The sequence below is a fragment of the Acinonyx jubatus genome, chromosome C1 (assembly GCF_027475565.1).
Source record: "Acinonyx jubatus isolate Ajub_Pintada_27869175 chromosome C1, VMU_Ajub_asm_v1.0, whole genome shotgun sequence".
In the NCBI taxonomy this organism is placed as follows: domain Eukaryota; kingdom Metazoa; phylum Chordata; class Mammalia; order Carnivora; family Felidae; genus Acinonyx; species Acinonyx jubatus.
In genome coordinates, this window is record NC_069381.1 from 39497451 (window position 1) to 39524132 (window position 26682).

The following is a 26682-nucleotide window of genomic DNA, read 5'->3' on the forward strand; positions in this document are numbered from 1 at the left end:
GTATAGTTTTCTCAGAAACCAATGTGTAGGGACATTACTTAAACTTGGTTAGCTAAGGCCACACAGCAATAAGCTGAAGCTGCATTTCTTACATCATTACATTTCTGTATTAAGTCTCCAGATGATGCCAACAATACCGGTACAGGGACCACACTTAGAGCACAAAAACTTTAAACCATACTTAGTTTGAAGCAACTGTGTGAACTACCAAAAGAAAAGAAATTCTCTGACTAGTTGGTTCTACTAACCCTGAGCCTGCAGAAGAAAAGTGAAGACCCAGAATGCCCAACACCATGTAAAACCCACAGAGGTGGGGTGGGTGGGAACAGAGCCATGGATGCTCCAGAATCTCAAAGCATCCCCAGTCAGTGTGAAGAAGGGGAAGAGACCCCAGCACAGAGTGTGTGCATGTCCTTGAGTGCTTACTTGATGCTGGACGCTCTGCTGTGCCTTTTCACAGAAGCCAGGCCCTGTGGAGAGAAAAGCTTGAGCCCAAAAGTCACACAGATCTGGGCTTATTCAGATCCTAACCGGGACCCTACTTACCGGTTACCTTTGGGCAGGTTACTTAACATGTCTTAGTCTATTGTTCTTATCAGCACAATGGGCCTGATAGTACCCATTTCACACAGGATTAAATTGGGTAACAGTAGGCCACTTAGCACAGTGCCTGACACAAGGCAGACCCTGAATAAATGGTAGCTGCTGTTAGTCTGTGTGTTAACATAGTTAACCCTCACAGTGATTCTCTGATTGTGAGGATAAGGGATTATCCCTGTTTTCCCAGATAAAGGAATATGCTGATGAAGCTTAAATGGCTTAACCAAAGTTATACAGCAAATAAATTTTGAAACACACACACACACACACACACACACACACACAGTGTGTGTGTGTGTGTGTGTGTGTGTGTGTGTGTGTGTGTGTGTGTAATAACAGCTTCAGTGTGTAATAACAGCTGAAGTGTGTAATAACAGCTTCAGGTCTCTCTGACCCTCTTTAGGGTGTGTTCAGGTAGATTTTGAGCCATCTGACATCTCAGGACTGGCAGGGAGGGAGTCTTGGGATTCAGAGTTGGCTGCAGTTAACCCAGCATGCGGATTACTGCCATGCAGGTGATCTTAAGGTGACTGGGGATTTTATCATGTGCTTGGAGAACAGAATTTCATCCTGAGCTCGGGGTTCTAACATTCACAAGAATCCTTACTCAACTCAGAAGTTTTTATCAACAGCAGCTACCCATCTGGCTGCCCCCTCAGGGACTTTGCAGATGAGGGGAGTAGCAGTTAGGTTTCTAGAGAATGACGATTTTTGAAGAAAGAAAGAGCAAAGTGTGCAGGTTGGCAGTGCAAAATGCTTAGGCCCTTTCCAGCCAGCCTCGCAAAGGGATGGCTTCTCTGTTGCTGCCGTCAGCCATGAGGATGTCACATTTGGGGTCCTGCTGTCATAACCCCCAGGACCCCAAAGGCAAGGGAAAACAACTTCTATCCAGAATGACCAAGAAAATGGTACTATAATCAGCTATAAGGGTGATTCCTAGAGTCTGAATGCAATAAAAATGCTTAGCACAACTATTGAAGATAATTTTGTTTTTCTTAGTTGATTCAAAAAAGCCTCAGAGGTATTTCAGGGCTTTGGAATAGTTGTCAGGGACATTTTAGTTCAAATAGAGTTAACTGTGAGTATGGCAAAGGGTACTGGATTTGGAGTCAAAAGATCTAAACCAGGGGTCAGCAAACTATGGCCAAAAGGCCAAATTGAGCCCACTGTCTGTTTTCCTAAATGTGTTTTATTGGAACACATATTGTCTACGGCTGCTTTCATGCCACAATGGCAAGGTTGTCATGACAGAGACCAGAGGACCCACCAATCCTAAGCTACTTACTATCTCACCCTGTATAACAAAAGTTTGCCAATCCCTGATCTAGACTAAGATCCAGCACTATTTTCTCTGATCTTCAGTTTCCACATCTATAAAATGATGATTATCTCTCCCATGGGGTTGTTGTGAGAGTCAAATGTGACAGAATGGGTGGCAAAGCTCTTTGGAAATGCAGAAGACAGGCAGCACCTGATCTGTGCTGGAGGAGAGCTTACCCAGACATCCTTTGTGCTTTCTTTTCCAATCTTTGGTGTCCACTTGTCATGTTCCCCCTTTCTCACAAATGGAAAAAGAATTCCCCAGGTATCCCACCTTCCCCCCAAACATAAAGCATTCTCCTAGAAATGGAGGATTGGTACAAACATATGTATCCACTCTTTCGTCCCTCAAATATTTGTTGGGCACCTACTGTGTTCAAGGAAGCAAATTTTTATAAGCTAGTTCTTGTAGGGAGAAATGTTTGGTTTCCAAGGGGAGAAGTTGGTATACAAATTATTACAACAGAACAGAGATGTTGCCATGTCAGAGTAGGAGGACCCATCATGTGTTTGTGTGTGTGCATGTACATATGTGCAGTTTATAAAAACAGAAATATTCAGGTTCAGATTTAAGAAAAGCCTGTGAACCTCTTTAATCTAAAATACACTGAAGTGCCTTAAAGTATAGCCATTATGTATAACTGTTTCCCTTTGGAAACTACATTCTAATTTTAAGTTTCCATCCCAAATTACCAAGAAAGCATTTCCTGCCCATGCATGGTCACTGGGGATCCCTCATCTATGCCTGCTGGACAGGACTATTAAGGAGTGGTAACACATGTCAGGGTGGTTGATCACCTGAGCATCAAGGAGTCAGGTGCTCACTACAGTTTACAAATTGTGGAGGCAGTCTTCATTTTATAATATCATCTGTTCTTTATTGATTTTTTAATTGATGATTCAATAAACATAACTTCAATGATTTAATTGTTTTATTTGACCAACTTGCTATCAAAATAAACTCCTAAATTGAGAACAAAAGTTTAAAAACTTTCTGTTCTAAAAATACTGTTGCTATACCTATCTGGTGAAATCTTACTATTGCTGATAAAGAAAAATGTAGTTATTTGGGAAAAAATAATAAGAGGACCTTATCTATTTCTGGGATGCAGATACGCACACACTTGGCTCTAGGCTCCAGACTGGGTCCCCTGGGCCTTCCCAGCATGATGGCTCTCTTAGTCCCCATGGAAATAGTGTTGGTATTTTTTGTGAATGTGTTTCATCCACATTTTTCCATGTGCATTTAAATATAGGACTGCAAACCCAAAACTCATCAAACAATGTATGTCCATCATACATACAAATTAAAACATAGAATTCTTCCTCATTTTACTCTCCCCCCTACTAATAATTTTTTAAAGAAATGAGGCTTGGGTTTTTATATTTTCTACCTTGGGATTTAATCCTCTCTAGAGTGTTTTAAAAGAGACTGCTTAGTCTGTTTAGGGGGTGCCTGAGTGGCTCAGTCAGTTAAGAGTCCAACTCTTGATTTCGGCTCAGGTCATGATCTCAGGGCGTGGATCTCAGGGTTCGTGAGATCAAGCCCCATTTCAGGCTCTGTGCTGTCAGCGGGGAACCTCCTTGGGATTCTGTCTCTTCTCTCCCTCTGCCCCTTCCCCCATTTGCGCTCACTTGTGCTCTCTCTCTCTCTCTCTCTCTCAAAATAAATAAATAAGCATTTTTAAAAAGAGACTGCTTAGTTCCATCGAGTATTTTTTATTGGACTTAGCTGGACTCCTCCTATGTTGGCAAGAAGCACGTGAGGAAGCCATTTGTGAACAAGGTAGCACAGGTAGTTTCATTGTGATGCCAGTTTATCTCATGTCTTTTATTTCCCAGGCAATGTTCTTCACCTCCATTCCCCTCTGCTTGAATGCAGTGTTCTGTTTCAGAGTTTGTACCTCATTATTTCAGATCAAGGAGAATCTCTAGTCTTTCCCCCCTCTTCCTTTCTGAAACGATGTCCATCTGGTTTTTAGTTTTTCCCAAAAGCACCTTCATTCCTGATGTTAAGTGCAGTTTCTCTCTAAACCTAGAGCAGGTGATGACAGCACAGTTGTGCTAATTGCAGTCAACCTGAGGTGATGGTGGGTTTGGGACTGATACAAGCAGGTGGGGAGGTATGACACAGCTTGCTGGACAGGAGTCCTTTCCTTCACTTGACCTTCAGAACCTTCCTAGGACCTGAAGCAAGGGTCTAAACCAAAGATAAAATATAGAATGTAAAAACATAGCCGCTGTATTTATTTTAGATTACCATAACTATATGATAATTAGAAAGAAAGATCTAGTGTGTCAGGGAATGTGCACCACTGGTAGGCATGATAAATTTCTCCACATACATTCCATCAGCACGACGAATCATGAACTATTTGGGTTTAGGTTCAGTGTTTGCAGTTAAGTGGTGAGTGTTTTGTCTGTATTTTTTCATATTTCATTTTAATTTTATAAAAATTCAATTTAGCTGGATAGATTGACTGTCTGACTTGTTTCCTAGAACCAGCTAAGGTTTATCATTGAGATTATTGCTTTAAAAATGTCCTTCAAAGCATCTCAGCTTGGTGCACAACTGTTTAAAATAAATAATTGTAAGAATATTTTAGTGCTGCAATTTTTAAGGCTTCTCTTATTTACAAGGAAAATAGAACTGACAAATTTGAATGATGAAAATGGATTTAATTAGGTGAATTTAGTTGGGCTTGATGAGGTGGAGCCAAATTTAGGATAATGATATTTTTAAACTAATGCCTCTTGTATTTTAGGATTTGCAAAAGTGTCTCAGAACATGTGGCAGGGTCGTGTAATTCACACACACCTCTCTCTCACACACACTTTTACTCTTCTGCACACACACATACACACACATGTAGAAGGGCCCCAGCAGCTAGAGTGTGTTTAGCATTTGCTCTTCCTCCTTCAGTTACTAATTCTGCCTTTAAAGGGTATATCTGGCCAAGTTTGCTCCTGTCTTTCCTGTTATTCCAAAACACAGAGGAGTTTTCTAATGGAAAGTATTGTCATTTTGGGTTTTCCATTTTGGGGACAAAAGTGGGCACTGAGCCATTACTCATGATCCTCTTTGCTTGCGTCCTATAAAGGATAACAAAGTCACCCGTTTTCTGATCCAGAACCCAACTTGTTTTCCCAGGTTCCCTCCTACAACCAACACAAACACAGACATTTACCAGCAAAACAGAAGCTGTTGGAAAGATTTTTTGGCTGCTGAAATGGGCTCCTGTCACCAGGACATGGCAGGCTTTTTGCTGTATTGTCTCCCAGCCCTGGCCCGGGTACTCCAGAAAGAGCTTTATGTAATCAGTCTTCCCTGACATGTGACGTCCTGTCATTTTCCTCCCTTTTGGCTCCACTGCCGCCCACAAATCAATAACATTGCTTGGGAAGTTCAAGCTGGTTTTTCAGCCACCCTAAGCTCTGTATTTCTTAAAGGGTATGTCAAAAAATGTAAAGTTTCCTAATGATATTTCTGGCTGATGACACATGGCAGAGCTGATGGACTATTTATAATCAGTGGCACGATCGCAAGCACATTATTTTTATTTCACTTGGGGGGAGCCCTGTCACTTGCTACCTCTCTTTGCAGACAAGTTGATGCCATCTCCACCTAAAGGAGCTAAATCCTCTTTGCAGAATGTGTTTGCACTCTCCCCTTTGTGTTAGGAGCTCCCCAGTTCTTTCTAATAGAACCTCCTCTTTTTTTTAAATTGTTCTCGGGCTGGGAGGGGAGGATGATGAGGGCAACCAATGATTTGTAGCAACTGCTTTAAATTCTGGTCATGCCTTCATTATAAATGTCTCAGTCTTTGCTGCTCAGATCCTGCTACATTCCTCTGAGTGTGGGCGTGGCTGGCATGACTGAGGCAGCAGACACAGCTACTGCATTCAGCGCTCGCCCCAGTTTTACAGGACTGAGCATAGCATAGCTGTCTTTCGTTGAGCAGCTACTATATTCTAGGCAATGTACCTGGTAGGCATTTTATACACAGTGTCTCATTAACCCTTTCAAACTTGTCTCTGGCAAGTGCTGTTATCTCCAGAGAAGACACATGGGGGAAAAAAATTGGGACATCCAGTGACTTCTCTCCACAGTCACACTGCCCATAGGAAAAGCCCCATGACTCCAGTTCAGATCTAACAAAGCACACCTGCTCTCGTTCAACTACCTTCTCACCTCTGTCCAATTAAGTGGACACTTGTGTATGTATGTGGATGTGCAGGGGCACTTACCCATTCCCAACGTGGGCAGCTGCTGGGAGTTCATAGGCTGACCAAAGTGAGAGATGGAAGAATTGGAAACTTCACCTGGGGTAAACCCTGGTGTAAAAGAAACCATATACTAGAGGAGGGTTTTGACTCACTGCAATGGGAAGTATTACTGCTATAAAGATACTGAGCCCTCTCTTTCTCTCTTTCTCTTTTTAAAATGTTTCCACAGGACAGAGTTTAGGGTATGGATTCGTTAACTATATTGATCCAAAGGATGCAGAGAAAGCCATCAATACTTTAAATGGACTCAGACTCCAGACCAAAACCATAAAGGTAAGAAGTGATATGCTGTCCTGATTGGGAGGCACTGGTTAAATTTTGTTCCTTTGATCTCATAAATCCAGGCTATCAGGGAGCTGGAAGTGGTGTTCTTTATTTATGCAAAGGACATTTATCATCCACAGTGCTAAATGGAGGACACAGATCATTACAAAGAATGAGATGTAGGCTGAGTAGAGGGAAGGGACTGGAGGGCAGATGGGGTGTCAGGGCTCGCCAAGAAGGCCTGTGAGCCCAAGCCTGCAAAGATGGCCAGAACTAAGCCATGGGAAGAAGCTGAGCCAGAGAAGCTGTTCCACACAGAGGGAACAGCACATGGGAAGCTGTGAAAATGAACGTAAACATTATGAGTGGGGAACAGCATATAGGATAGCATGGTCTGATTTGGGATGGGAGGTGGGCAGGAGCCTCATGTGGCAGGCTGAAACAGTTTGGCTTTACCTAAAGGGGACAAGGACCCTCCTAACTGTGACTAGAAAAGAAAAAAAATCTGTTATAAATAAACACTAATATAATAGGGATGGGGACTATCAAATTGTTAGGAACACAGTAAAGGAATGACAGAAAAAGTAACATTCGAGCAACTGGAAAATAATTAGAGCTGTAGATAATATCTCAGGTGGGGTTGTTTTAAGTCGAAAAAGAGAAACAGTTACCCAGAGCCTGTTTCTCCAGAGGTTTCTATGACTATGCTGTCACTCTCTCGGTTCAGATTTCCCCTTGTGGAGATCCTTCAGGAGGTGGTGCTGTTTGCTTTGAGGGCCCCCTCTGATAGCTAGTGGTGGTCTCCTGGATGGAGCCTTCTCCTCCTCAGTCTCCCTTCCCCTTCTTCCCCCACCTCCAGGCAGCATCCTGCTTGGGGGCAGCTGCCAGCCCATTAATGAGTCCCATCCTTCATAGCCTATTAAACCACAGGGAGGTGTCTCCTGGGCGCTCTTATCCTCACGACAGCAGGTCTGACGCAAAGTAGGACAAAAGAGAACCTCTCCCAGAATGGAAATCTATAGATGGCACCAGCTCTCAGCGTATGAAAACACAAAAGCAGAACTTTTTAGTTCAACAGAGCCACTTTTCCAACATCAGGACTGACAGAGAGAGACTGTTGGTATAAGATAATTTCAGCTAGGAGGTAATCAAAGCAAAACCAAAACAAAAATCTTCTTTTTTTGGAATATTATTATCCGATTGTCTTCCTTCCTTCCTTCCTTCCTTCCTTCCTTCCTTCCTTCCTTCCTTCCTTCCTTCCTTCCTTCCTTTTAAGCAGCTTAACTTTTGCAATTGAGTTTAGCTTATTTCCAAAAGTGATTGCTTTCATGATCTCATACAGTCTGTAGTACACAAAGACCCCCAAATCAGCCTGATTCAGGCTGCCTCAGTCTCATCTTACAATCAATCCCTTTGAGCTATCTAATGGAGAAATAATTAAGAGTTGTTTAATTATGGGGTAGTCCTCTGAGAGGCAGGAGGATTAATTTCTTTCAAAGGAAAAACATACCTATTTTTACGCTTTACGTGAAGATGGGATGCTCACGTCCCTGATTGTTTGATGAGGCCACACCAGGTTGAGAGCTGTATTTGTGGGTTTGATTGATTTTTCTGTGCTATCCAGTTCAGCATTAGAATGTCAGACATTTACTCTTCCCTTGATGGACACCCTGACCTTGAACTGAGAAAGGTACTTTTTTTTTTTCCTCTACAGTTTTCTTGAAACCCAAACCTTCCCAAGAGTTTAGGATCAAATCATCAGCCATCCATTTTACCTTTTTTATTTTTTTAATATTCCATGAAGCTGTTGGGTTTCCTGAAAGACTGATTGGACCTGGCTTTTCTGCTCTCAGAATGCACCCCGTGATCCATCATGCCATCAGAAGTAGTGCTTTGTCTAAGTAGATCTTACAGACAAGGAACGTCGATTATTTTCTTTCTGTGGGAAGGCTGTCTGCCTTCTCTTCTCTACATCCGTTGCCCCACCCCCTCACCCACCCTGTGCTCACCCTGCATCAAAACGCTGCCAACACATTTGCACCCAGCAGTAACATGGGCTTCCGAGGCATTGTAGGATTCAAAATGCATGATGCCATGGCTGAATCAATAATTTCCATCCTCAACTACGAATGAAAATTTAATGTGCAAACCTGGGGATTTCAGCCCTTTCATTAAAGCAGTTTATTTGCCATACTAAAAATTAAGTTTGAGTGATAGGTTCTTTTATTAACTTTTCTTCCCTTTCCTAAAGGGACACAATGTTTAAGGTAAAAATCATATTAAAGGGGAGGAAAAAAGCAAACCCTTTTCATGTGCTGTTAATAGTCTCATCATTTATTAATTTTTTAAAATTGCTTTTCTGCCTTTCAGGCCACTGTTTACTTCTGCTTCAGTCTGCTTTGATAAGTGACATGAGATTTATCTCTTTGCTCTGACTCCCAAGAAGGAATAGATAACTTTCATATCTGGAAAAAACAAATATCTTCCTGGAAGCATGCTTTACAGAGATCTGCCCAGAACTATCTAGTACATGTTTGCAAGATATGGTCAAGTTTGTCCCTCCATCTCACATTTCTGGAGCATTTTTGAAGTGCTTTGTGCAAAACACAATACTTTTTAAAAATTTTTTGTTTAAGTTTATTTATTTATTTTGAGAGAGAGAGAGCAGGGGAGAGGCAGAAAGAGAAGGAGAGAAAGAACCCCAAGCGGGCTCTGCTGTGTCAGCACAGAGCCTGATGTAGGGCTCGAACTCACAAACTGTGAGATCATGACCTGCGCCAAAACCAAGAGTCAGATGCTTAACTGACTGAGCCACCCAGGTGCCCCAAAACACCCTATTTTAAATGTAATATACAACATAGCTGCAGGAAAACCAAGAGTTAATTGTTGTTGTTATATTTTAATTCCTAGGTTTTAATGATTAACTGCTAGATTCAGGGATAGTTCTAGAAAGCCCTAAGGGAAGGATGGAAACTATAGTGAGGTGGAGAGCAATAAAAATGGCAGGTACTCATCAGCTACTACAGATTGTTTAAGCCCAGATTGTTGCCAGGTCTTCCAATTATTCAATAAAAACTGAAATCTAGATATTTTTAATGCCAAATCTGTCAATTTCTAAAGGTTGGAAACCAACTTAAATTTTTTAAAGCATAGGTAGTCAGGTCAAACAAAACTTAATAGTTGACCTGTGGGCAAGCAGTGTGTGGCCTCTGAAGTCAAATTTAAGTACAAAAACACCGTTTTGCTTATTGGACGTGAATGATTCATTCACCTCCTAGTGGAAGGTGCCCCCAAATGATGGTTCCCTGTTAACAACTATTCATTGTCGCTTTAGTAAGGTGGATGTAATGTGACTATGTGCCAATATCAAAGGCATATAGAGGGCAAGGCCAGGCCTCTGTCCTCAAAGAGAATACAGTCTTGGCATAGACACAGCATCAAAGCAGAGAAAGAACGTGATTCATTAATTAAGCCCCTATGAGTAGTGTGGATGACTGCAGATAACGTGCCTATCTGGATCAAACAAATATATTTTTTGGAAACATGTGTTACAGTGATGTCCTAGGAACATCTAGTACATGTTTGCAGACGTGACTACAGGGGAATTATTCTTTGGATTATAACTTGTTTAGTAGGAGAAAGTGGCCAGGCTCAGAGATGAAATGACCTGTCCAGTGGCACACAAGTGACCAGCAGCTGAGCTGAGCTAGCATCTGAAGGGCCTGTGAAGGACTCTGCCACAAGAGGAGATGCTTAATATGTGAGCATATGCTTGAAATAATAATAATTATTTATTATAATTATACTACTAATAATAGTAATGCTACCTTATATTGAATATTTACTGTGTACCAACAGTATTCTAACCCCTTTACATGCTTGAGAGGATTGAATTCTTGAAACATTCCTAGGGCTAGATGCTTGACACACATCTTCTTAAGATAGCCCTGTAAGAAGGTGCTATTCTCTCCTTTGTACAGTTGAGGAAACTGAGGCCCAAAGAGGGTAGGAGACTTACCCAGGATCACATGGTTGGTATGTGAGATTTGGAGTAAAGAAAGGTGTTTTAAAAATAACTCTAGCAGTAGGCTGTAAGTATTGCAAGGTCACACTGTGTGTTTGCTCAGCAGCACGTGCATTCTATGAGATTGTTTGGGTCTGTATTTGGCTCTGCACACACAGATAATACTCCCTGGCATGGGAAGGAGATATAAAAAGCAAACAAATTGTGTGGTTCTTCCAGGTTCTTCATTAAACAGACTTGTGGTTTGGGACTTCTGCCATCAACCTGAGTACAGACCTAAGTTCAGGTCTTTTCTTCTTGAACCCCTGCTTTGCAGGCTCTGTGCTAGGTCCTGGGATTTAGGTGACCCAGAGATGGCAGTGCCCTAGACTTTCTCCCATCTACATGTGTTAGAGAGGCACAGAGCATGGACCGTGGGCTTACATGTCTAGCCTGCCAGACCAGCCTGGCACTCCACTTGGGAAAGTGGGTCTTTTCTTAGGATTTCAACTCTGAACACAGTGGAGATGATTTGCCCCATTTAGAGTTTTGAGAGTGCTCTTTGTTGAGCTTTTTTCCTCACTTGTCTCCAACAGAGATCACGTTAGACTTTGGGACGTATTGGGTGAAATGACTGTGGGTTCTTGAAAATGATTCCTGGTACTCCTTGACTCCACAGTGGATGCCTGTCCCAGTCCTGGGCCCTCTCCTCTCTCCATAGGTTCTAAAACAGCAGCTTCTGAATTCACACTGTAATTTCAGCTGCTTACTAGGAAGCACTTCATTGAATCCAGCTGTAGTGGTCCAGCTCTTTGTCGCATTAATTAGTAACAAAGAAAATTAGATGTCTGTAGTACCTTCAAAAGAGATATCTTTACAAAAAGTTTGGATTGATATTCAAGTTACACTGAGAACCTTCAGTAAAAAGTGATCCAGAGTGTAATTTGAGGGTTTGGAATCATGCCCAGTAAATCTTTCAGAATAGTGGGACACCAGTTTGGATTTTTAACCTGAGTTCGAGGAGCAGAGGAGTAAGGAAGTGTTCACTGCTCTGCCTCCAGAAGCTCCTGTCTCATGGGGGGCACAAACATACAGAGAATCTTCTCTAATGCAGTGGGATGGGGCGCGGATGGGGCGCTTATGGGGCTGCAGGGCTGCCCGTTGGTTTGGGGTGGAGGAGTGGGAACCCGGAAGCTATGCAAGGTTTGAGCAGGAAAGGGACTTGGTCAAAGCAAAGTTCCAAGAAGGCTCATCTGGCGACGGTGTGTCACCTGCGGTGTTGGACGGATGAAACCAGTGGCTTGCAAGCTGTAGTGGTAGGTTTTTGTCAGCCTAGACACTGGTTTTCATTAGCTCTTTAGGAGCTGTTCTTACTCATTTTAAAAGCAAGGCATGCTTATTTATAAATAATTTGGAAAACACATTATCATATAATGTGGCAGTATCAGCCATTCCCAACTCAATACTGTTAACGTTTTTATATATTTCCTTCCTTTTCTCATTGCATTACAGGTTTACAAATGATTTTGTGTCTTGTCTTTTTCAAATAATTACATTAAGGTATTACTCATATTAAAAAAATACGACTTTAAAGAAAACATTCCCAGAGCACAGCTCTTGTGCAAACTGGAGGTGTGAGTGCTTTCAGGACTGGAGCAGGAAGGAGGGGACAAAAGGCTGCTTCTGCCACTCGGAGTGAACCCAGGAGGGTTGGCACTCAGTCAGGAGAGGGGCTGTGAGAGTTAAGAAGGAAGCTTTATCACAAAGCAGCAGCCCAGCTCCAGAGGGAGCAGGACTGAGAAGGAGAAGGTGCATTGAGTAAGGGCTTTTCAGAAGGAAGAAACTTCCCATCACTGGGAAGGAAAACAAACTGAGCTCCTGTCTTCAGGCCTCTCTGTACCATGATGCTGCTTAGCCATTTCTCTGTTCTCGCTTTATTCTTCTAATAGCACTAACGGTGCCTCCAGGGAATCTTTCCACACTTGAGTTTTGCAGGTTCCAGTATGCCCCTCCCACTTCTTCCTCTTGCCAGGGGTCATTGGGGTGCTAGGCCTCCCTCCCTCGCCCTGCAATCCACCTGCCTTGCTAGAGGCCTCCGTTCCGCTGAAGCATCTTTTCTTTGCACTCGGCATAAGCAATTATTTCTCCTATCACTGCTCTTAATGCTTCCCAGAGAGTTGGCAGATCATTTTTTGCTGACGGGTATCACCCCACCCAGAAATGATAGACTGCCTCCCTCAGTCTTATTAATAATAAAAAAGGCATTTTTCTCTCCTCCCCCATTACAGCTATAGTCAGAGCAGTGTGGGAGCACTTCCCCCACCAAGGTCAGCCGGGGAGGCTGGATCACTGAATCCCCAAGGACCCAAGAGAGGGCACAGAGCCACAGCAGTGGAAACTGGAGACTCGTTTACCCCAGTTGTACCAGGCTGCTCTTTCTCTCCGGTGAGAGCTTCCGTTTGCCTGCTCTGCTTCCCGGTGCCCTGTTAACTTCCTCTGAGGGAATGATTTCAGATACAGGTGTAGGAGTTTGAGAGAGAGAACTAGAGCTTCCCTGCTCTCTCTGCCCAGTGAGGCTGTTACAATTCCAGTATCTCTTGAAGGTTGTCCAAAGTGTCCTGGGTCTAGATTGCAAAAGAAAATCAGACAGGTACAGGTTAAGATGACACCTTATAGTGCTACCTTATATTGGTTTCAGAAGTATGTGTAATGGGACTTGGGGGCTTTAGTTGTCTACAAGTGTGAAAGAAGCCAACAGTAGGATGTGAGCTGCTTTAAAAAAAGCCAGTGCACCTTGGCTGTGTTAGGAGAATTGTAGATTCCAGATCACAGGAAGTAATGCTGCTTTCTTGTGCACTCTGGTCAACCTGTCCTTGGTGTCTGTGTCCCATTCTCAGCCCCACATTTTAAAGAGACCTGACATTCTAAGGGTTGTCCAGAGGCAAATGAGGAAGATGGCAAAGAAGATGCCATACTCAGATTCACCCACAGTGGTTGGTTTTTGTTCTCTAAGGGAAAAGAAGTCTGCAGTGATTCTGAAACTCAATCCTATATTTCAAGAATCTAGGAAGAGACCCTGTGCAGCTATCAGGGTAGAACATTTGTCTTGGATAGTAGTGACTCTCTGTTAGAGACATTCAAATGGAGTCATCAGGGATGATGTAGAAGAGAGTCCTATACCAAACTAGAGTCTGATCTAAAGGTCCCTTTGAGCTCTGAGATTCTGAATTTTTGTGTGGTTCCTGGACTTCAACTCTTCTATCCAGTATAGTAGCCACACATGGCTATTTAAATTTGAGTTTAAATTAATTAAAATTAAGTCAAATGAAAAGTTCAGTTCCTCAGTCATACCAGGTACATTTGAAGTGCTCTGTAGTCACATGTAGTTAGTGGCCACCATATCAAGCAACACATTTTCATGATCCTAGGTTTGATTAGACAGCGCTGGCCTAGAACATCAGTGGCCGTGGGGAATAAGGAATCTCTTCTCTATGGCTATCATGAAGCCCCAGAGAAAATCAGCTGGTCTGTCAAAGATCATAGAGCCAATCCCTCTTCCTTTCCCTTTTGTTGTCCATTCAAAAGAGCTCTGAGTTAAGATGAAGAGTTGGTCAAGTCCCAGCTCTGTCAAAAACTCCCAGAATGACCTTGGGCAACTTACTTTACTTCCCTGGATGCATTTCCTCATCTGCAGAATGGTTCCTTCCAGCTGCAACAGTCTAATAAAATACTATAGTGTGATCTTGTCAGCTTGATAACTTTCCAGAGAAAGCAGTTTGTGCCAAGCACACAGCTTTTATTTCACTGTCCACGTTAGCCTGGTATAGTGGAAAGATCCCAGAACTTGGAGTCATATCCAGCTTTGTCTTAGTTTGGCTATGTGACCTTGGACAAGTACTTGATCTCACTGAACCAGAATTAGTCATCTAGAAAATGGAACGAATAATATCTCATGGGTAATCATGGCTTATAGTGGGGTACTCAAGTAATGCTTCCCAGAATGATGACAAAAGTGAATAGGGTTATCCCTAGGGTGAAAATTACATGACAGGAGAAGACTTTTTCCCATCTGCATGTTTCAGAGATGTACATGCTTCAAAGATGCATAAAAAAATAAAGAGTCTGAGCCTTACTAAGCCTCAGGCAGCACATATAGAGGCTTTGTATCGTAGGAAGTATTATGGAGCTCCCAGGTGGCTACAGTAATCTTATCAGTCTTTCATATAGCAAGAATCAGGATTTGCAGTTTAGTGAGAAGACTGAATGTCTTCAGCTCTGGGTCTCAGACCAGCTCTTCCACTAACCAGGCCATGAAACCGTTAGCATATCTCTACCTTCTGGAGGCCACTAGATGGACAGAAATATCCTTGTACTAAGTAAGCTTCTTTGGAATTTAATGGACTTTGTTAAAGTTGTAGACATATGAATATATCACCACACCATAGAAATATTTATCCTGCCTACTGTATGCCAGACACTCTCTTGATATTCTTGGATACTCTTAAACTCCACAATGGGAGACACAGTGATAGCTGCTGCTGTTGAAATGTATATCATCTATGGAGTTTAAGGAGATAGCAGTCATTTGTGCCTGGGCCTCAGAGAAGAGATAGCATTCAGACCAGGTCTGTAGGGATGAGCAGGAGTTCATTTTGACATCATGATGAACAGATAGCAAGAACAAAGATAAGGAAGTGGAAACTTTAAGTGCATATTCTGAAAACTGACCTTTTTTAAATTTGAACTGAGGCATAGAGTACATGGAGAGTTAGCAGGAATTGAGAAGTTGGTCCAGATCGCAGAGGGCATTGAATGCTCAAATGAGGGATTTGAACATCCATCACAAGGTGTTGGAGAAACATTGAAGGCTTTGGGCAGGGAGAAGTGGCACAATCAGAGCTCATTAGAAACATTACCATCAGGTCTTGCCCCTGATAAAAGAATATCATGTATCAGGTGACAGGTGGGGGAAGTTTGAGGAGTGGGGCCACATAAGCAGACACCTGTTCTGCCTGTGGGCAGGGCTGCAGCCACAGATACAGGGAAAGCTGATCCTCACAATCAAAGCTGTTGTTTCTAGGAGCCAGCTGGCTTCTTTCTTCTCTCCCTGCTCCTGGAGGTGGGAATCAGAGGTACCTGCAAGGGTTTGCTCCTAGAAGGCCCTGGCAGCACCAGAGACTGTTCTCAGCTGCCATTCTCCTGGTCTCTTTGGAATGAATATCCCCCAGGGATCTATGTGCTCTGGAGAGTTTATGCTCACTCAGAGAGTAGGGTGTTACAACAGATTGGGGAAAATCTGCAGCTTGATCTTTTGAAACGATTGGTCTCTGTGTGTGTCTCCTCTGCTAGACTAATAGTCCTACATGTCAAGGATGGCTGTTTTCATCTCTGTACCAACCAGTGTTTCACATAAGGCCATAGCAATTATATCAGAGCTGTTTATTGAGCAGTTCCTATGTGCCAGGCATAGTGCCTAGAAATCGTATATGTATTAGCTTGTTTAATGCTCCAAGAACTCTGTTAGAAAGCTTCTAAGCTATGTTATTCAAGTGATATAACTCAGAAAGTTAAGTGACTTGCCCCAAGATTACACAACTAGGAAGTGGTCAGGATTTAAATTCATATCTTTCTAGCCCCAAAGCCCCTTGCTCTTAACCGTTTTCTCTTTTCCATTCCAGAATAGATGCTCAGTGTCAGTTAAAGTAACATAAACAAGAACTTCCTTGGAACAAAGGCCTGTCTCAAAATAAAGTTTCCTGATGCTCTAACTTGCACCTATCAGTGAGAGAAACCCACAGGATAAGAGGCAATGAGAACAGGAAGGATGTTCCTAGTGTGTGGAGCTAGAATAGAAATAGGAGAAGGATGGAAACTATAGAAGAGACAGGTTTGAACACAGTTGAAGGATGAACTTACCAATAGTCAGTGATGGCCAGTGATGGGGCAGAGCACCTCATGAAATAGTGAGCTTCCTATGTAATGTATAAGGTGGGTGGCCAGCTGTCTGAGATCTCAGCCAGAACTTTTCAGGCCACTTCCAGCACCAAGTTTCTGTGAAGCAGATTTCAAGGATAGTGCTTGCTGCTGGTATCACCAATGGCACCTGTCACCTTTATTTCCACTTACCATGAACCACAGTTGTAGAGATTAGCAGTTTTGTGAATAGAATGCCTAGCTCATGGAGACATCCAGTCAATGATAGAGATCCTTATTATGATTTGAAGGGACCTAACAAGTAATGCTCTTGTTTTCCATATCCTGTAAAACCACTGTAAATTAGGTGAGAGATAACACAAAAGAGAAAAGCATATTGAATCCTAAGGTCACCTTTAATACAGATTATGTCCTGGATGGATTTCCTGAACACAGTGGACTTCCTAACACATAACCCCACACTTTGACAGACTGACATACCATGTTACAGGGACTTTGGACCCCACAGGCCTCCTGCTCTCATCGAACAGATCCTGGAACAGAAAGTATGCTTCCAGCTGGTATCTGGCTGCCAGAAGGGAAGAAGTACACAGTGGCTGAGGCTTCTGTGCCTATTGCCAGTATTGAAGCTTGTTCAGAATGGTCACTGTACTTCCCCTGGAGAAGAGAGGTGAGGGGGTACCAAGAATCCTAGACTGCTACCCCAGGGGGCTCCCTCCACATGGAAGCTAACACTGGAAGTGGGAGATGAGTAACCCCTTGCCAGGAACAGCCCTCTGAACTGCACTCTTCATTTACCTGTTCCCTTCCTCACTGGACCTCGGAGTGCTTGAAGCACCAGGCACCCAACACAGCTCGGCAGACAGGAAGTGTTCAGAAATGAGAGGAACGAATGAACTCACATCTTCTAATGCCGGTATTTATTAAAGGAGCACCTTTCGAAAGCAGAGAAGGATGCCTTTTCTTACCTTACCAGACTCCCAGCACCCTAAACCAAGCCTTTATCATGTTTTCCGAGTCTTCTCCCTTTTCTGTACCACGGCAGGTTAGACAAGGGGCAAGGTATTGCCAGAGGATTCAGGAAACGTTTTACCCAAGGCCATGCTGTTCCCCCATCCCTGCCCAGGCCAACCCCCATGGCTGTGAACAGGTGAAGGAACCTGCGAGGAGAGTGCTGTGTGGGAGGGCAGCCTCCAGCCGGGGTCCTGCTGCCCCATCTGTGATGAATGATAATGCTGCTGCACCACCTTGATGAGAATCACTGACAGCAGACTTGTGAAGTCACATTGGAAATTGGGAAGTACTTTACTTTGTGGATATGGAAAGTACAGTGGAATCTGTAGAAATGTGCTAGAGGAAATTCATGGCAGTGAAGTGGTAACAGATCACCCAGACCCCACCAGGCTGACAGGAGGAACGTGGTGCCTCTATAGGTGCTCACTGGTGGTATCCCAGATGTTTGCTTGTGTGGTAAAATTGAAAGGTGTGTCCCAGTGGGTGCTAGAGTCCCACACTGCCCACAAAAGCCTGTAGTACTCACTGCGTAGTAATAATATAATAACATTTACTAAATATCTACTAAATTCTAGGAATGTGCTACCCCTGTTAAATCTATTATCTCACTTCTTTATAATAACCCATCAAAGGAAAATTGTCCCCCTTTATACCAGTAGAGAAACTGAGATTTATCAAGATCAAATTACTTGCCCAAGTAATAGCTAGTGAGTGTGGGAGCCAGCTCACAGTCAGGGCTGTAAACTCCACACTGTACTGTTACTCTTGCAGTGGGTCAGGGTTACTGTAAGCCTGCAGGGATGGGGAGTTTGGAGGCACTGCAAATCTTTTATCAAGGTCATTTGTAAAGTCACCTGCCTCTGGGCCATCCTAACCCAGAGCTAGAGGAGTGGCCTCTGTATTCCCAGCTCTTTCTGAGCTCCAGAGCAAGATCAGTGCCAGCCTAGAAATGCCAGTCTTGTCTTCAAACGTTCTGGATGAATGGAATGAGCAGGATCCTGAGGGACTGAGGCATGGGATTCTCTAGGGCATTGCCTTTAGCATTGGAAGCCCTGGGCTCTAGGCCACTAGTTTAGTGGGGTTAACACACCAGCAATGGCTGTCTGTCTGCAGGGGCTAGAAGTGGATAATTTTTGAGAAATGTTTCAGCCTAACAAAGGACCTGACCCCTATAGTCACTCAGTTAGGATTTCATAAATGTATGAGGACACTTGAAAAGTACAAATACCAGGAATCAGCATTTGGATATTAAATGTAGGGAGATCCTTTTTCTGTCATTTTTGCCCATACCTGTTTCTACAGATTTCCTGGATGGAAGACTAAGATAACAAGAGACTTAAGTTTTTCAAATAGAGGAGAAAAAGTAAGCAAGAGTTAGGTTTGGTGAATTATCAAGGTGCTGCTGTTCACCTTTGGCACTTGTTACTGCTCTGTGGCAGGAATTCTGCCTGGGTAAGATTCTGCCTCCATCAGAATCATCCTTTGAGGAAATGGTTTTGGTTCTGTCATTTACTTTCCAATGTCCACCCCTTTTCCCCAGCAGGTATGTCCTAAGCCTGCTCCCCTCTCTACCCCAGCTCTGGCTGCCCAGACCATTGGGTATCAAGGTCATTATTATCCATTGTGCATTTATTGAGTGTCAAACAGGCGTTGCACTAAGCCATTGACCTTCATCGTCTTATTTGTCCTCACACCAGAGGAGGGCTATCATTAGGCCGCCATGCCCTGACCCCACCACACACCCATCTCAGCTCTGTCTTCTTTCTGGCCCTTATAACCCTTAACTAAACCCTCCCCTTCACTGTGTTCTAGTCCCAGCTATACAACCCTAGAATAGCACACATCTTACAGTATTGTGAAAATTGGTCCATATTGTGTACCATTCTTCCATTCAACTCATGTTTATTGGGTACCTTCTGTATGTTGTATATTGTCCCCATTGGACTTGGAAATCCTTTAGGGCAAGAGACCACTCCGTGTTCTTTCTTGTTGTGCATCCCCAGCACACAGCACTGTGTCTGGTTCATAGTAGGTCCTCGGGAAGTGTTTGCCAAGAGAAAGCCTCTACGTGGCGTCTACTTCTAGAACAGTCTTCTTTCAGTCCTTCCAACCTCAGACACTGGGAAATGGGAAACCTTCCCCTTAGCTCTTAGCTTAGTAGGGAAACACAGCTATGCTTCTGGACGCTTAACTCTTGGTGATCCCCCTAAGTAGAGGAATCCAAGCTGCAGTTAACTCCAGAGTCATTAATTCCTACATCATTCATTTTGTTCTGTGGATATATTCATTTATTCTTTCACTAGATGCTTAGCATTCTGCAGGTATAAGGCTCTGTGCTGGGAGCTAGAGCCACTAAGGTGAATAAGATACACCACCCCTGCACACACACACACACACACACACACAACCATGACCTCAAGGAGATCAGCAGTCTAGACAGAGGGATGGTAAATCAAGGTCAGAATGGGTTAAGTATCATGGGTATGGTTCACTGAAGAACACTGCTAGGGGGCTTTTTAGGAGGAGGTAAGATCAGGGAAAGCTGTCTAGAGAAGATGGCATTGGATCTGGGCCTTAAAGAAAAATAGGATCAGGGCCTGAAAAAGTAGGTGGGAAATTTTTCCTTGTAAGACATAGAAGTAGGAGGGTATGTTTTGGGGGAGCACAAATATCATACAGGTTATTAATTTGTCAATAATTGGCAGGGGTTAGACAGGGGTAACTCTCATTACCATGAACATATCACTACTTGTTTTTCTTTCCTTGTCCCTACCACTCCCTCCTCATGTCTAAAACATAGTTCTGCTAGATTATAATCTGAAGGACTTTGTTCTGTAAAGAATGGGGGTAGGAGAGCCTTGTGTGGAGTGATGCTCTGTCCAGTCACATGAGATTCTTGGTCCTTCAGCTCCCACTCCCCAGGGACTCCATGTAAAGGTCCCTTTGCCTGTCAGCCCTGTGCTAGAGAAGAGCCTACAGAGGCCACCCCCTCAGTTTCTAGAAGAGGTAGATACTGCAGACAGTCTGCCTTGCTCCATCAGCAGGAGGAGACCAACGAGGCAGATTAGTCACTCACATCATTTTATCTGTTGAGTCAACATCTATTTTTAGGTGTGGAACCCATAAAGGGACTCGGCATCTCTGTCATGGAAAGGGAGAGAGTGCCAAGGGTGAGGGGGTCTGCTCATCCTTCATTCCTCTTTGCTAGGTACACTGCCAGACCCTTTCTCAGAAGCAAGTTCTCTTCCACTGCTGGAGCTTTAGTTCTTGATGCCAAGGGTCCAGTTTAACATGTACAATTTCTTTTGTATGCATGCTTTTGTGTGTGTACCACACACACACACACACACACATCCATGCACATGCACACTCACTCACCCCCAGAGTCTTAGCAGATCTTGTAAATTGGATATATGGATTAAATAAGACTCCCAACTGAAAAATGCTAAGGCATATAGGTCCCTTCCTGTCCAACATTGTCAGATGTGCTCTGAAATGACTATTTTCATCATCTATTCTGAGCCATAACCGCCCCAGAAATAGCTTTAGCAGGAAAGTGCTTTTGTTAGACTAGCTGTAAATTATATTTCAAATGTCTGATGTTGTTTTCTTAAAAAATAAATAAATAAGTAAATGAAAGTCTAAAATTAATGACTGCTGGGGTTTGCTTTGCTTATGTGTACTGCTACAGATTTGGCTTCTTGCAGATGGAATTTCAGATCTGTTTACACTTCTGTGTTAGCTTTTTGGGGGAAAAAAAGCAGTTGAGAGATCTGGGAGGACAAATTTACAAAGTCGAACTTATTATAACCATCCATGAGGCTCGCTTCCTTCTTCCACTGCCCTCTCCCTCCCTCCTTTCCCCTCTGCTCTCCTTTCCTTGATTGTAGTTTTGTCTGCTCTTCCTCCACGTTAGAAGGTACCCGGTTCTTGCAGATGTTATGACAAGGTCATGTATCCAGTATCACAAGCAGATGTTCATGAAGCCCCATTTCATTGCACTTTGTCATTCAGCGAGAGCAGACCTTGTGGGAGCAGATTGGAACAACACAGAGGATGGGACATAAAAAATCTTGCAGAGAACCTGATCGCTTTAATGTGTTGAAGACGAAGGGCTTGGGGGTGGGGAGAGGGCAAGGAGAGAAATCTGCAGAGCAGAATTTCATGGAGGTTTTTTTTTTTTTTGGTTTGTTCAAAGATTATTATGTGTTAGATACAGTAAATCATCTATACACCCACATCCAGGAGGTAAATCTTCAGAGCTCCATGCGTGGGTCGTTCTGCATTTAACAGCTGCCATACAGTAGCTATTTCGTTCTGCACTTAGAGACCCTTATCTGTGCATTTGTTTTAAGTTATCGTCACCTCTCCTTTTGTTCCTCTGTTGCCGTTCTCGGGATTCGTATTACGATTACAAGAGTAGCTAAGAATCTGAACTACTGAGATATTTAAATGGCACCATGAGTTCGAATGATAGACAAGGGGCTGTCATCTCAGTTGTTGACTCAGTCTCTACTCAGAGGGTGTTGCTGTAATGGATTTAGCTCCTCTTGCCTTTTCCTAGGTCTCATATGCCCGTCCGAGCTCTGCCTCAATCAGGGATGCTAACCTCTACGTTAGCGGCCTTCCCAAAACCATGACCCAGAAGGAACTGGAGCAGCTTTTCTCGCAATATGGCCGTATCATCACCTCTCGAATCCTGGTTGATCAAGTCACAGGTTAAGTGTTTCTTTGTCATTTCTTTCCTTGTGTCTCAATGCCACAGCCAGTGCCCTGTGACCCATAGGAGCAGAGAGATAATGGTTACTTAGGGTAAAGGGTATGGATCATGCACAGATTTTTGACATAAGAGAAAGATTTCTTATCAATCAAATGCCCACATTTAAAATGGGCCATCTTAGGAGGTAGATCTCCCATCATGGGAACTGTTCCAGCAGCAGCTAAACTACTTGGCAGGGCTATAAAGAGGATTCGGGCATCAGGTTGTGAGTGGGACTGAATGACCTTCAAAGTCTCTTTCAACCCTTAACCAAGTAACATTACTTTTGTATGTGAAAAGAACCTGTGTTAGAGCTCCAGCTCCAATGATATCATTATAGAGCTAGAGGGAACCGCATGCTGCCTCATTTCACACGTGAAAAAAGAGAGGTCTTAAGTGGGGGATCTGACTTCTGCCCAGCTAGTTAGTGGCAGTGCAGGGACATGAACCCAAGACCTGGTACTGTGGTACTTTGTCCATAATAAAGAAAGGCATCCACCACCTGTCAGTAAGAAATGTAAGGTAACCTGGGTTGCATTTTTATTGACAAAATGTTTTCACCTACTCTCCATTTGATCCCATTTTAAAACACCCCCTGAGAGCAGTTCAGCGTGTGTTTCTCATTCGACTCCTGCAATAGACCCTTACTGAAGCCAGCTCTGCCCCAGACACTGTACAGAGGGACACTGGGGGCCTGAGATGAAGGAGGCACAGTTCTGTCCTTGCAGGACTCCATTATGATGAGCACTTGCTGGGGGCTGTCCAGTGTACCACGGGGGCTCAGGAGAAGGTGTGCTGTGCCTGGGCAGGGGGAGGTTGCTGTGAAGGCTACATCAAGGAGGTGACATTTGAGCAGGGTTTTGGAGGATGGATTGAGGTTATCTGGCACAAAGAGGGACAGAAAATTCTAGGTGGACATGATGTGTCCAGTAGAATAGGTGGATAGGACATGTCATAAGGCATGGAGTCAAGGAAGAACACAGCCTGTTCAAGGAATATGTGGTGGTTCAGTATGGCTGGCATGAGACTCAACAGGGGATTTGGGACCACATCACCAGGAGCACTAAATGCCATGCTAAGAAAGTCTAACTTCATCTGTATGCAACTTAGAGCCATGGGAGGATTTTTTGTGGGTTTTGTTTGTTATTCTGTATGTGGAGTGGGAGGCAGTGAGGAACAGGTACCATGCACAAAGTAAAGAATTGAAAAGTTACAAAAAATGTGTAAAAGATGCTTTGAAGGGGTGTAATGTGGTCAGAGTTTGCTTGTCAAATAGATTACATGGTTGCTAGGTGCAGAGGGCACATTGCAGGACTAGAAACTGGACAGTGGGTGATGGGTTAGAGCAACTAGAAGGAGACGAGAACTGAGCAATCTGGTGTAGAGGCTGGAATGGACAGATGTGAGAGGTGCCTGTGTTCTGTGGGTGGGCAGCACCTGCCCAGAGCCATGATGGAAGAAATGCAGGCAGATGCATTTTGATGGGTGAGAGAGATTCTGGGATACTCAGCCCTGGCCCCACAAGTGGGGCCACTCCCCACTGGAGGTCCATGGGGCCCAGCCCATCTCTTCTCAGAGATATTTACCAATGTGCTTTGTTCACTCTTTATGAAGGCTCTTTCTCTTTCCCTAGGAGTGTCCAGAGGGGTGGGATTCATTCGGTTTGATAAGAGAATCGAGGCAGAAGAAGCCATCAAAGGGCTGAATGGCCAGAAGCCCAGCGGTGCTACAGAACCGATTACTGTGAAGTTTGCCAACAACCCCAGCCAGAAGTCCAGCCAGGCCCTGCTCTCCCAGCTCTACCAGTCTCCCAATCGGCGCTACCCTGGCCCGCTTCACCACCAGGCCCAGAGATTCAGGTAGGCACACCCATGGGGGAAAGAACGCTGCTCCACATGTACAGAGCTGGGTGGGGGCCAGGGAAACCCACATCCCAGAAAGATGGGACAAGCATAAGAACCTCTGTCCCCAGGAATCACTGTGTGAAGCTCCCTACTGAACCTCAGTTTCCACTACTGTTGAATGGGATGGTCCAACCAGATGCTCTACCAAGCCCCCTTTCAACTTACGACTGTGGCTGTGGTTAAACTTCAGATTCTTGGATTAAAACAAAATGTCTACATTTCATCAAACAAGAAGGTGTTCTGTTTCAACAAGTTAAATCACAAATAAGTGACCACATTCAGTAGCTTAGACTTAAGGCAGAGGGAGTGGCTTTTAACAAAGTCAAAGAAAAGTGTAGGCCAGGAGACAGATGATGGGTTGTTTGGCCTGTCCCCCTCTTTCTTCTACAGGTAACTCTGTTGGGTTGGGGAAGGGACAGGTACTCTCTTTTGTGTTAACTTCACTCTGACAGTTAAGTCAGTAGGTTCTGGGACAAGAAGGAAGATTTTGTCTAAGACTTATTAGTGTTTCCTTCAGGTACCAAACCCTCCCGGTGCAATGGGGGCACTTCCCTTCTCCTGGGACATTTCTGAAAGGCAGGTTTCACTCCATGAAGGCAGTCTTACCTTGACTGCCTTTATTGTGCAAGAGTTAAGAATATTCTTGACCTACTCGTAATAATTCTAAATAATGATTTTATTCCACCCATGCCCCAACTTCCTTTTAATGCAAGGGTTTTTCTCCTTTTCACACATCACATGGGAAGATAGTAGGCCCTTCCATCTGGCCATGATGAGGAGAAAATCAGCCTTAGCAGTGTCCTCCCATGCCCTGGGAATTTGAAATGGTTAATGATTTCATGAGGAGTCCAAGTCATCTAATTTTTATTTTGTGTGAGAGCACATGCAGTATTTATGTAAAAAGCCTTTCCAGCAGGCTTCTAATGGTGGAAACTATGGTTACTACTGCCCCATGGTGTGAATAGCTTGTCCCCAAGTAAAATACTGACCATGACGGAGATTACAACATAATGGCAGTTTGCTGGGAGGAGCTTTCAGGTTGCAAACAGTCAGCTCATTGTAAAAAATCTTAACCCCAAACTCCTCCTTCCCCCTCAAAAAAATGTGTGTGGTAAGAAGATTTAGTTAATGTAGCTAGATTAAGAGAAAAGATCTATCCTGATAATGCCTTGTGCATGCACGTGTATTCCTTTTATTCACAAGTTTAATTGCAGTAAAAGGTGAATTGTAATAAAAGGTGAACAACTTAAGAAGCTGCCCCCTTTTAACGGTCTCACACACAATATAAAATGAAATCCACACAAATGTTCTGAGAGGAGGGGTGAGTGGGATTAATTCAGACCTTGAAAGAAAGGGAGCTTCATTAGACACTTGCTTTAAACTCCAGCATTGACCTGAACGTGGATTACTCATAGTTGGAGGCAGAAAAGGGGGAAACGACCAGTGGATAGACTTCTAAGCATTGGGGAAAGTTGTCGAGCTTTTCTTCTTTGAAAATGGAGCATTCTTATTAATAGTTCCATTGAGCGATCTTGCCATCTGTGAGGCATTAACCCAGAGACCCTCCTTCTCTTTGCAGGCTGGACAATTTGCTTAATATGGCCTATGGCGTAAAGAGGTAATTAAAACTCCACAGATTGCCAGATGTCCGTGTTGGCACAGACTGGGGCTAGAAATTTTTTTTTTTTAATTCACTAACTTTACTTTTTTTTTTTTTAATTCTTCCTTTTTCCTCCACCAGCATGTCAAATTCTTAATTTTAATTTCAGACTTCAGTTGGTTTTGTTTCTTTTAGGGCACACAAAGCGTGTTTGTGTGTTTCACTTTTTCTTTTATTTGCAGGTGGGCTTCTCCTATGGTTCAGGTGCCACAGCTACCAAGCCCTTGATAATCTGGTTCTCTAGACGGCTCCCCCAAGGGAGAAGGCTCCTAGTCTTTGCCAGCTGACTTTGCAAACTTGCAGAGCAACTGTTTTGCATTAGCAATGCCAAGATTCAGTTAAGAGGGCAGATTCCAGCAAATCAAAATTAGAACACTTTGCTAATCACGGTTGACAATCTTATGATTGTCAGTGGAAAAATTAGATTTTGGACTACCAGCCCTTGGCCAAAGCATGAATAAACTTGTGGAGGACCTGCTGACTCCCACCCCCAGCTCAGTGTGCATTTCAGGGTACAGCCTGAGAATGAAGTGTATCTGTGTGCACCTCAACCAGGAGTTTCTTTTGTTACAGGTTTTAACAGTTATTATAAATCCTCCCTTGGTTTTATACATGTATATATGTTTTACACTTGCAGTTTCTTTCATTTAAAGCCTTTCTGTGGGGTTGGGGGTTCAAATAGAATCGAGGTTTGTGGGGGCTCTCTGAATGCAGTCACAAGAGTGATCCAGACCTAGTCTGAAAGCTGAATCTCAGGAAGTTGAGTGCGTTATGTCACTGTGTCCATGAGATTCCCATATGTGCTTTTGATAAGCTCCACTGAGCTGCTAGGGACATAGCATCTTCATCATCCTGCTCAGTAGAGCTGCACACTTTAATTCCCCTTCCCACAGTCAGGGAAAGCAATGTGGTCTTTAGTAGTCCCAGTCACATCCCC

The 26682-nt window shown here is 43.6% G+C and overlaps 1 protein-coding gene and 1 long non-coding RNA gene across 7 annotated transcripts in view; one reads left to right on the forward strand and one right to left on the reverse strand.

The window, feature by feature from the left end:
- The window catches only part of ELAVL4 (ELAV like RNA binding protein 4), a 145937-nt gene that overhangs the window by 114052 nt on the left and 5203 nt on the right, over positions 1-26682 (forward strand). For 5 of the 6 annotated variants that reach the window (XM_027059234.2, XM_027059232.2, XM_027059237.2 and 2 more), the window contains exons 3-6: positions 6377-6480; positions 21987-22140; positions 23815-24040; positions 25665-25703. In XM_027059234.2, the coding sequence (XP_026915035.1) occupies positions 6377-6480; positions 21987-22140; positions 23815-24040; positions 25665-25703 (523 nt within the window). The remainder of the gene's footprint in view (positions 1-6376; positions 6481-21986; positions 22141-23814; positions 24041-25664; positions 25704-26682) is intronic. The other variant, XM_027059238.2, reaches the window with a different exon arrangement.
- LOC106974313 (uncharacterized) overlaps positions 21561-26682 on the reverse strand; it is a 102070-nt gene continuing 96948 nt past the window's right edge. Inside the window, exon 11 of the long non-coding RNA XR_008294852.1 lies at positions 21561-22195. This is a non-coding gene — a long non-coding RNA (uncharacterized LOC106974313). The remainder of the gene's footprint in view (positions 22196-26682) is intronic.